General features: G+C 41.7%; 1 protein-coding gene across 1 annotated transcript in view; it reads left to right on the top strand.

The window, feature by feature from the left end:
• Positions 1 to 1512: 1512 nt before the first annotated feature.
• Positions 1513 to 9572, top strand: part of SMARCA1 (SWI/SNF related, matrix associated, actin dependent regulator of chromatin, subfamily a, member 1) — a 56459-nt gene continuing 48399 nt past the window's right edge. Inside the window, exons 1-4 of the mRNA XM_026652937.1 lie at positions 1513 to 1595; positions 6920 to 7086; positions 7817 to 7917; positions 8033 to 8133. Coding sequence (XP_026508722.1) covers positions 1593 to 1595; positions 6920 to 7086; positions 7817 to 7917; positions 8033 to 8133 — 372 coding nt within the window. The 5' untranslated portion in view covers positions 1513 to 1592. The remainder of the gene's footprint in view (positions 1596 to 6919; positions 7087 to 7816; positions 7918 to 8032; positions 8134 to 9572) is intronic.

Below are 9572 nucleotides of genomic sequence, written 5' to 3'. Positions count from 1 at the left end.
GTACAGATTCTTGGGGGACATCATTGTTTACCTCTTTCCATTCTGAAAACTGACCATTTATTCCTATCCTTTGTTTCCTATGTTTTAACCAGTTACCAATCCATGAGAGGACCTTTCCTCTTACCCCATGACAGCTTACTTTGCTTAAAAGCCTTTGATGAAGGACCTTGTCCAAAGCTTTCTGAAAGTCCAAGCCACTGAATCACCCGTGTCCACGTGTTTGTTTGACCCCCTGAAAAAGTATAATAGATTGGTGAGGCATGATTTCCCTTTACAAAAGCTGTGTTGACTCTTCCCCAACAAATCGTGTTCATCCATGTGTCTGATAATTCTGTCCTTTAGTATTGTTGCAACCAATTTGTCAGGTACTGAAGTTAGGCTTACTGGTCTGTAATTGCCGGGATCACCTCGCGAGCCTTTTGGAAAAAACAATAAACATTCAGATATATTGTTTAACGTTTATATTGCAATAGTGCTTTGAGGCCAATCAGGTCAGGACTCCATTGTGTTAAGAGCTGTACAACATATGGTTAATGGGATCATTGTGCATGGAGGACATATCGCATCAAATATGAATATCTTAGGTAACTTTTTTAAAAAGCCTTTTTTAAGCAATTATTTGAAATGATGCCCACCCTTTCAAAAATACCTTTTCTAATATTAAGACATCAAAAAGGCCAGTACTTAAACTTTTTTTGCAGGTAAAGACATATTTTTAAAAAGATTCAATTAAGTTGGAAAAAACCTGCCAGATAAAAATTCTTGTATCTTTTTTGAATAACAGATTGAAAGTCCATACAAGTTCCTAAACCTGCAATCTTTACTCAGGCAAAACTCTCATTGAAGTTAGTAGAAGTTTTGTGTATATAAGGATTGTCCAGTATTTTTGTGAATATCTGCAAACTGTGTGAAGCATGAAAATGAGCATTTGCGATCACAATGTCAAACTATTTGCCCTGAATTACAGACTTTTTTCCCTTACATGGCTGAATGTGTCCCATGGAGGGGGATCTATGAAATTTAATCTGCGATTTTTTGATGTGTATGGTGGAGGCAAGTTAAGCCTTTATCTCAGACCTTGCACTGTTCTCTTGCGGGGGAGGGAAGGAGATCAGCGTCCAGCTGCCAAAAATGTAAACAGTTAGGAATTTTATATTTAGGAATCAGGCTGACAGTTTTGTAAGCCATGGCCTTTCCTAAGAGTAAACAAACCTCCCACCCCCAGGATGAATTGAGGAATTATTTGTGAGGTGATACATAGGAAGTGATAAGGCTAATCCTAGGTTTTTATTTGGTCATATCTGCCCTTCATTGGCTATTTCTTCATGGATTTCAGGCTCTGATTAGGGTGAGATGGTGCATTTTCTTTAAGTGCTTATTTTCTTTTTTGTTGTCAAAGAATTCTGATACTGTTTTTGAAGTCTGCACACTTTTTTCAATTTGGCAACTCTCTTGCTTCGGTAGTTCACTGTATTGATATTAATAAATGTTTAAAATTTGAATTTCAGAAAAATGATCCTCCATTTCAACTCAAACTTCCGCCCAAGGCATCTAGACCTGAAAAAGAAATTGATCCAGAATATGAAGAGAAGATGGTAAGTGTAGTTTCATAGCATAACAGATGGCTAACTTTTTGTTTGACTGAGCTAAGTAGAGACAATGGGAGGAAACAAGAAATTGCAGACAGGATGTCAATGGGAGGGAAGGAAAATGGAATCAGGATAACAATATTAATTAAATACAATTCTTGCTCTCGAAGTACATCTCTATGTGCAGGGGAATTTTCAAAGCTGGGAGATAGTGAATCATGAAACTGACTTGTTTGCCGGAGGGTTGAGGTATACACTTTGAAAGCCTAAGTGGGTGGGGTTTAACTTTCCACAAATCCATCCAAGATATTGCCTTCTCTGTATACTTTGGTTACCCCTATGTACGTGGACATGTATGCAGCCCTTAAGGATTTTTGAAAGAAAGCTGGGATACATGAGATGGCAGCCAGAGTGTGTTGTGACCTTGGAAGACACATGGGCACAGCTTACCCACACTGATGTGAACATCCAGAATCTAACAAGGGCACATGGAGGATGGACAAGACAGATGAAATGCTTGGCATATTTTTAAACTAGGGCCAGAATCTAAAATGCACATGACAAAGGGGAGTTAGGTTTGGGGGAGAGAGAAAGAAAAGATATTAGCATATATAATATATATTTATTTCTTTTTGATTTTGTGTGGCCTGAGTCCATGCAAGAATTTTGTACTGCTTTCAGAATGCAAAGCAAATAACTTCATAGCTCTACATTCTTTATACACAAATTGAGAGTTTTCACTTCTTAAATGGGAGAAAAACAAGAAGCTGGTGTTTGCACACTACATCTCAGAAAACACCACATAATTCTAAATCTGCGCAGCCTCCACAACATAACATTGCAAACTATGATCCATCAGGTCAGGTTTCAGGAACGGAGAATGCTGGACAGGAAAGGGAGAAACCCATAGCAGAACACACAAGGCCCACTCTTGAATGTCACTCACAGGGTCAGATTTTGGTGGATGCCAGTGGCCAATGGCCTGCTACATTTTCATTAATGCTCTTCTAGAGAGTGGTGGAATCAGATGGAAATGCCAGATGAGATAGGAACAGGGACAGAGGTCCACTGCCAGAGAGGCTTAAGGAAATGATTGCTTGGCTGAGTGAATACTTCATTTTAAGTGCTAAGCACAGGTCAATGTGCTATGGTAATACAAATAACTGATCCCCAAAAGTACCACCTGTGTTTTGCAAGGATATGTGGTCCGGATCCAGGCTTCCCTAAATAGTACCCTTCTGCTGCTTGGAAGCAGAGAGGGAATATGCATCAAAGAGCCTGTATTTTCAGCAGTCAGGCAAGAAAGCAATAGAACTGTGATATTATTTTCCAGGGTTCACCCCTTAATATCATCTGACCTGTAAAATTGTTGGCTATAAATCAGGTGTGGCTGGCTTTGTTCCCAGTCAGCATCGTCATCTGTCAGTTTGATTTAGACCTCCTGACCCTGGACTGCTTTATTTCCCTCTCCTCTGTTGGAGGTGTTATCTGAGTTCATTGCAGGTTCATTTGGCCCCTCAGACAAGGGTACTCCACTGGAGGTGATAGTATGGTGCAGCTTACTTCCCTCTGCCTGTCTGACCAGCTCTTCTGGATAGTGTTAGGCTGAACGTGCATAGCCATGGCCCTATCTCTTTTCCTGACCTCCCTTGCGGCTCCATGTTACAGCTCCCCCAAAGACAATAGGGAGGAAGCCGTCTCAGATCCCTGAACCCAGGCGGGCATTCTGATTGGCTTTTATGTAGGCTGCATGAACTGGGGAGGAGTATCCTTGTGCCCTCTTCCCCTGTATAGGAGGCAGGCAGAATCTAGCCCTTAGTAATATATTGTCTCATCTCTACTTAGGCAACGTTTTCAGGCATGTTAGAAGTTTATACCTCTATTTACTCACAGGACAGGCATGGGCAGCAGTAATACATGTTTATCTACATCATCCCCACAGAGAGTCCCAACCCTGTTCTGGAGGGACCACTTCTAGAGGTGGAGATGGTAATATAATCTCTGTTCAGTTTTTAGCTTGCTCCGGGTGCCAAGTAAGCAGTTTCCCAGCCCAGTTGGGCTATTTCTAACTGACAGTTTCAGATTATTTTTGCAGCTGTGGGTTGCGATATTTTGGGCTATTTCGCTGCCCTGCTGCTGCTGGCCACGCCCACTGTCAGTGTCTCACTTGCACTATGTCTCACTTGCACTGTCTCACTTGCAGCATTCACAGAAGATACTGCTGCTGTTGCCCCTTAGCCCCACTGCCCTGCTCCTCTCCGCTGTCATCTGCTCTGCAGTTGTTGTGTTGTGCTGCCCTGTTCTCTGAGACTGTCAACAAAGAGGCCAAAAGTTGTTATAGTTATAAAAGGCAGCTGATCCCTTTTGTTACCAGCTCATTTTTCCAAAGCCACCAAGGGTACGTCCACACAGCCCACAGTAGCAAGCCTCCCAGCCTGGATCCATTGGGTTAGTAGGGCTCTTCCTATTGGTCTAAAAACAGCTGAGATGAGGGTGAATCACTTTGACTGCACGTTGAAGTTGTGGCTTGGTCCGGAGCTCGGGCTCTGAAGCCTAGGCAGGGTTTTGGTCTTGAAGCCTGAGCTTCACCCCAAGCCACGACTTCAAAGCACTAACTGCATGGCTATTTTTAAGAGCGCTCTTGTGAGCCCTACAAACGCAAGTCTGTTGACCCATGCTGGGAGGCTTGTTGCCCCAGGCTGTATAGGCATATCCCAAATGTCCATGCTAATATCACTGCTGACCTGGGCTGGATTTGAACCAGCAAATAGTCTGTATCACATTTTTCATCCTCTGAGTTGTCCAGCCTCCCACAAATGTGATGTTTCATTGAACTGGGGAGAGGAGAATGGAAGCATACATTTGGGGTCAGTACATTTATATGCCTTTTGTGTGTCATGTACTGTTTATAGAACACTTCTCTTTAGAAAGAAATCATAAAGTGAGTAAGAGAAACTGTAAGAACAAACATCTAAAAACCTTAATTTGTTTTTTTTATTTGTTGGGAACAAATACTTGTGGTTAGTTATAAAGTGGCGTTATTGTTATTTGCACATTGTTCATGCAGTGCAGAATAATATTGTATGTGTATTTTTTTTTTTATTTTTATTTCTTTAAAAAGAGGTTATATAAAAGTAAATCATATGTATATGAAAACTACTAAAATTGTATAGGCCAGCAATAATAAAGACCTTTATACAAAAACAAGTCAGTAGCTATAAATTCAAGAGGGAATAATAACTGACTATAATGGTATCTGTACTGAGTTTTTTAGAAAGACTTGTTCCTATGGTGATTGTTAAACTGTGCTTGCCATCAAGATTTGAAGAGTTTGTGTGAAACTTATATTGCCCTCATGTGGCAAAAAGGATGTATCAGCATCTTTTCAGCTTAATTTTTTAATCTTCTCTCTTGCCACGGATAGACTGCTGCTGTTTGCATCTAACAGCTACCCAGCTCTTTAGAGGAATCTTCTGTAGTTTACATATTGCTTAAGAAAGTTATGATACTAATTTATGTTTTTACTTTAGTGTTTGAAACAAACACATATTGAGAGGTTAAAGATTTCGCAAAGAAATTGTTTTAAGTTATGTAATATTGCATAAGGTTTTGTAAACACTGTTTAAGAACTGACAGGAAAATAATATGGTTTTTAAAGAAGACTGCAACTAACTGTTATAGCTGTTATTTATAGTCTATTAAAGACAGTGTAGCAGGTATGACTCATGGACTTAAGAAACATTTAGAGCCTGAGCCTGCTCCAGTGGAAGTCCAACAGAAAAATTCATTCACTTCAGTGGGAGCAGGACTGTGTATTAGTTGCTTTAGTTTTTGAAACAGCAACATATTACTAGTCAATGCAAACACTTCTCAGGTGGAATCTTGGCCACAATAACTTAAATGGGGAGTTTTGCCATTGACTTTAGTGGGGCCTGTGACGGGTTGGATCACAGAAACCCCCTTGGGAGCTGCCACCCGATGTGCCAAGACTACCCCTGCTTCTGTTTTCCCTGCCAGCTCAGGACTCCAGCACCCCGTCTTGCTGAATTAGACACTCCAGTCCACTTCAACACAGACCCAGGGTCTGAATTACTTGTCCCAAAGCTGCGAGTTTACCCAAAAACAGCTCACAGGAGTGTGCTTGTCTTTAGCACTCAGATGCCCAACTCCCAATGGGGTCTAAACCCAGATAAATCCGTTTTACCCTGCATAAAGCTTATGCAGGGCAAACTCATAAATTGTTCGCCCTCTATAACACAGATAGAGAGATATGCACAGTTGTTTGCTCCCCCAGGTATTAATACATACTCTGAGTAAATTCCTAAATAAAAAGTGATTTTATTAAATACAGACAGTAGGATTTAAGTGGTTCAAAGTAGTAACAGACAGAACAAAGTAAGTCACAAGCAAAATAAAATAAAATGCGCAAATCTATGCCTAATCAAACCAAATACAGATAATCTCACCCTCAGAGATGCTTCAGTAAGTTTTTCTCAGACTGGACACCTTCCAGGCCTGGGCACAATTCTTTCCCCTGGTACAGCTTTTGTTCCAGCTTAGGTGTTATCTAGGGGATTCTCCATGATGGCTCCTCTCCTTCCCTCTTCTGTTCCACCCCTTTATATATCTTTTGCATAAGGCGGGAACCCTTTGTCTCTCTGGGTTTCCACCCCCCCCTCACTGGAAAAGCACCAGGTTAAAGATGGATTCCAGTTCAGGTGACATGATCACATGTCACTGCAAGACTTCATTACTCACTTGCCAGCACACACATATACAGGGAGACTCACAGGTAAACAGCCATCTGCAGACAATGGGAGTCATCAAGATTCCAAACCATCATTAATGGCCCACACTTTACATAATTACAATAGGCCCTCAGAGTTACATTTTATATTTCTAGTTTTAGATACAAGAGTGGTACATTTATACAAATTAGATGATCATACTCAGTAGATTATGCACTTTGTAATGATACCTTACAAGAGACCTTTTGAATGAAGCATATCCCAGTTACATTATATCACTTATTACCGTATTTTCTCTAAATCTATCCCAGTTACATTATATTGACTTATTATTATATTTTTATAAAACCATGTAGACTGCACAACGTCACAGGGCCGGGATTTCATCCCTCACTGTAAATTAAAAAAATTTTTTTTGTCAATCTCCTGTATGTAACGTTTGTATGGCGTTCTCCTGCAAAGTTCACCTGCTCAGATTGCAGGATCAGTACTGCAGTATGTAAGTTGCTTGTTTTAACATAAATAAAATTATTGTTGGTGGGGAAAAGATGCACATTTCTTCTTTTTTGTTTTGTAACTTAGAAAACAGATCGGGCAAAAAGATTTGAATTTCTCCTGAAGCAGACGGAACTCTTTGCCCATTTTATTCAGCCTGCAGCACAGAAATCGCCAACATCACCACTGAAAGTCAAATTGGGACGACCACGGATAAAGAAAGATGAAAAACAGAGTTTACTTTCAGCTGGGGAGTATGTTTTCTTATCTCTATTCTTATCTCAAAGTTCAAAGCTTTTATTTTTTCAACCAAAATTATATATTTTTATTACCTATCTTTAAATTGCAGTTGAAAAATTGTGGCTTAAGTATGCCAGAACTCCTTGAAAAAGTAATGTTGTAGTACTAAACAGGAGAAAGTGTAAGTGTGTGTGTGAGAGAGACTTTCCCCCTAATTTGGGGGGGGGGGGTTTATATGAGGCACTTAAATGCTATTTTTTGGAATTTTTTTTTTTTTTTTTTTAAATTGGAATAATTTTTAGTAATCATCCAAGAAAATATTCTTGGAATTGAACATTCAACTGAAAATTCTCTCTTATCCTTCTGAATGGTATATACTGATCAAGTGGCAGATTGTGTGGCCATTGTCCGTTTGTACCTTATGCCCCTCTGCCTCACTCCCCGCACAGCCACCTGCAGAATTTTTGCTTCCTCCTTGCACAGTACAAGCATGGCTGAGGAGGAAAGGGCTGGATGTTAGCCTAAATAATTCAGAGCTGGAATGAATATCTGGGAATAATTACTTAACGGTGAACTGGTTCTGTGGAAGAGCAGGTGATAGAATATAGATTAGCTGGATCAACGGTGATTTCTATTATAATTTACTGTTTTTTCTCAAAAATGTAGTCAGGGTATATTCCATTAGCTCTGTTGATGAAAAGATTTAGAATCCAAACTCATGTGCAAACTTTCTTCCTTGTTCAGTTATCGTCACAGACGCACTGAGCAAGAGGAAGATGAAGAGCTGCTGTCTGAGAGTCGAAAAACATCTAATGTGTGTGTTCGATTCGAGGAGTCACCTTCATGTGAGTATCCATGTTGGAAGTTTTCTGTTTGTTTTGATTTGGTTTAAGTAAGATCTCATAAGTAGATCACAACAAAATTAAAAAATTTCTAGTTAGAGGAATCTTACATTTGCAGATGTGAAAGGAGGAACGCTAAGAGATTACCAGGTTAGAGGGTTGAACTGGATGATCTCCTTGTATGAGAATGGTGTTAATGGAATTCTGGCAGATGAAATGGTAAGCAGCAAGCTTTTGGAATTTATGTAGAGTAATCATTCTATTTTGATTTTTTTTTGTGTACATGTGTGACCTGCATTAGTCCAAGGACTTTCTTCATGGATTTAAATTGCATGCTCTGTGCACTATTTTACTCTAACAGGAAGAAATACATGGAATGATAAACTTACTGAAGCAGGATATTGCTTTGTAGCCTTTTGACTAGTTATTGCATACATAGTTATAAGCTAGTGCCTATATTTGAGCATAACACATGCATAGTTGACACTGGTTCTTATTCTATATACAGTTAATTATCAGAGGGGTAGCCGTGTTAGTCTGGATCTGTAAAATGCAACAGAGAGTCCTGTGGCACCTTTAAGGCTAACAGATGTATTGGAGCATAAGCTTTCGTGGGTGAATGCCCACTTCGTCGGATGCTCCAATACATCTGTTAGTCTTAGGTGCCACAGGACTCTCTGTTGCTATATACAGTTAATATGTCTTAAAAAATGAAAATGGGAATTATTCTCTCATGATGCTTTCCAGAAAGAAAATGCCATACAAGATTTGTTAGCTAACTTAGGATGCTGCTGTTGCTGCTAAATAAATACATATTTTTTTCTTTGCATCTGGCATTTCTGATGCTCTATTTCAATATTGAAAAATTGTTATGCTTGATATATTTTATTTTGTGGAATGGAATTAACTTTTTTATACTAGATCTTTAAAAAAACAAGTCCTCATTGAAGTTGTTGACCGCAAAAGTCTATGTATAATATAGGGCAGGGGCGGGCAAACTTTTTGGCCTGAGGGCCGCATCGGGTTTCGGAAATTGTATGGAGGGCCGGGGTCGTGGCCCGGCCCCCCACCTCCTATCTGCCCCCCCACCCCCGGGACCCCTGCCCCATCCACACTCCCCCGCTCCCTGTCCCCTGATTGCCCCCGGACCCCCGCCACCCCATCCAACCCGTCCTCCTATTCCTGATGGCCCCCCTGGGACCCCTGTCCCATCCAACCACCCCTTCTCCCTGTCCCCTGACTGCCCCCGGACCCCTGCCACCCCATCCAACCCCCTCCTCCTATTCCTGACTGCCCGCCCGGGCCCCCCGCCCCCCTCCACCCCCCCCCCCCCCCCCCCCCAACTGCCTAACCCCTATCCACACCCCTGCCCCCTGACTACCACCCCGAACTCCCCTGCCCTCTATCCAACCCCTCCTGCTCCGTGCCGCCTTATCGCGCTGCCTGGAGCACCAGTGGCTGGATCCGGGCCACGCTGCCGCCACTGCGCAGCACAGAGCACTGGGTCAGGCCTCAGCTCTGCAACTGCACTACCCCCGGAGCTCACAGCCCCACTGCCCAGAGCATTGCGCTGGCGGCGGAGCGAGTGAGCTGAGGTTGCGGGGGAGAGGGGACAGCATGGGAGGGGCTGGGGGCTAGCCTCCTGGGCCAGGAGCTCA

The sequence above is a fragment of the Terrapene carolina genome, unplaced genomic scaffold, assembly GCF_002925995.2.
Source record: "Terrapene carolina triunguis isolate 2854851 unplaced genomic scaffold, T_m_triunguis-2.0 Scaffold131, whole genome shotgun sequence".
Taxonomy (NCBI): Eukaryota; Metazoa; Chordata; order Testudines; family Emydidae; genus Terrapene; species Terrapene triunguis.
Note: the sequence above shows the minus strand (reverse complement) of the source record. Positions and strands in the feature narration are given on the sequence as shown.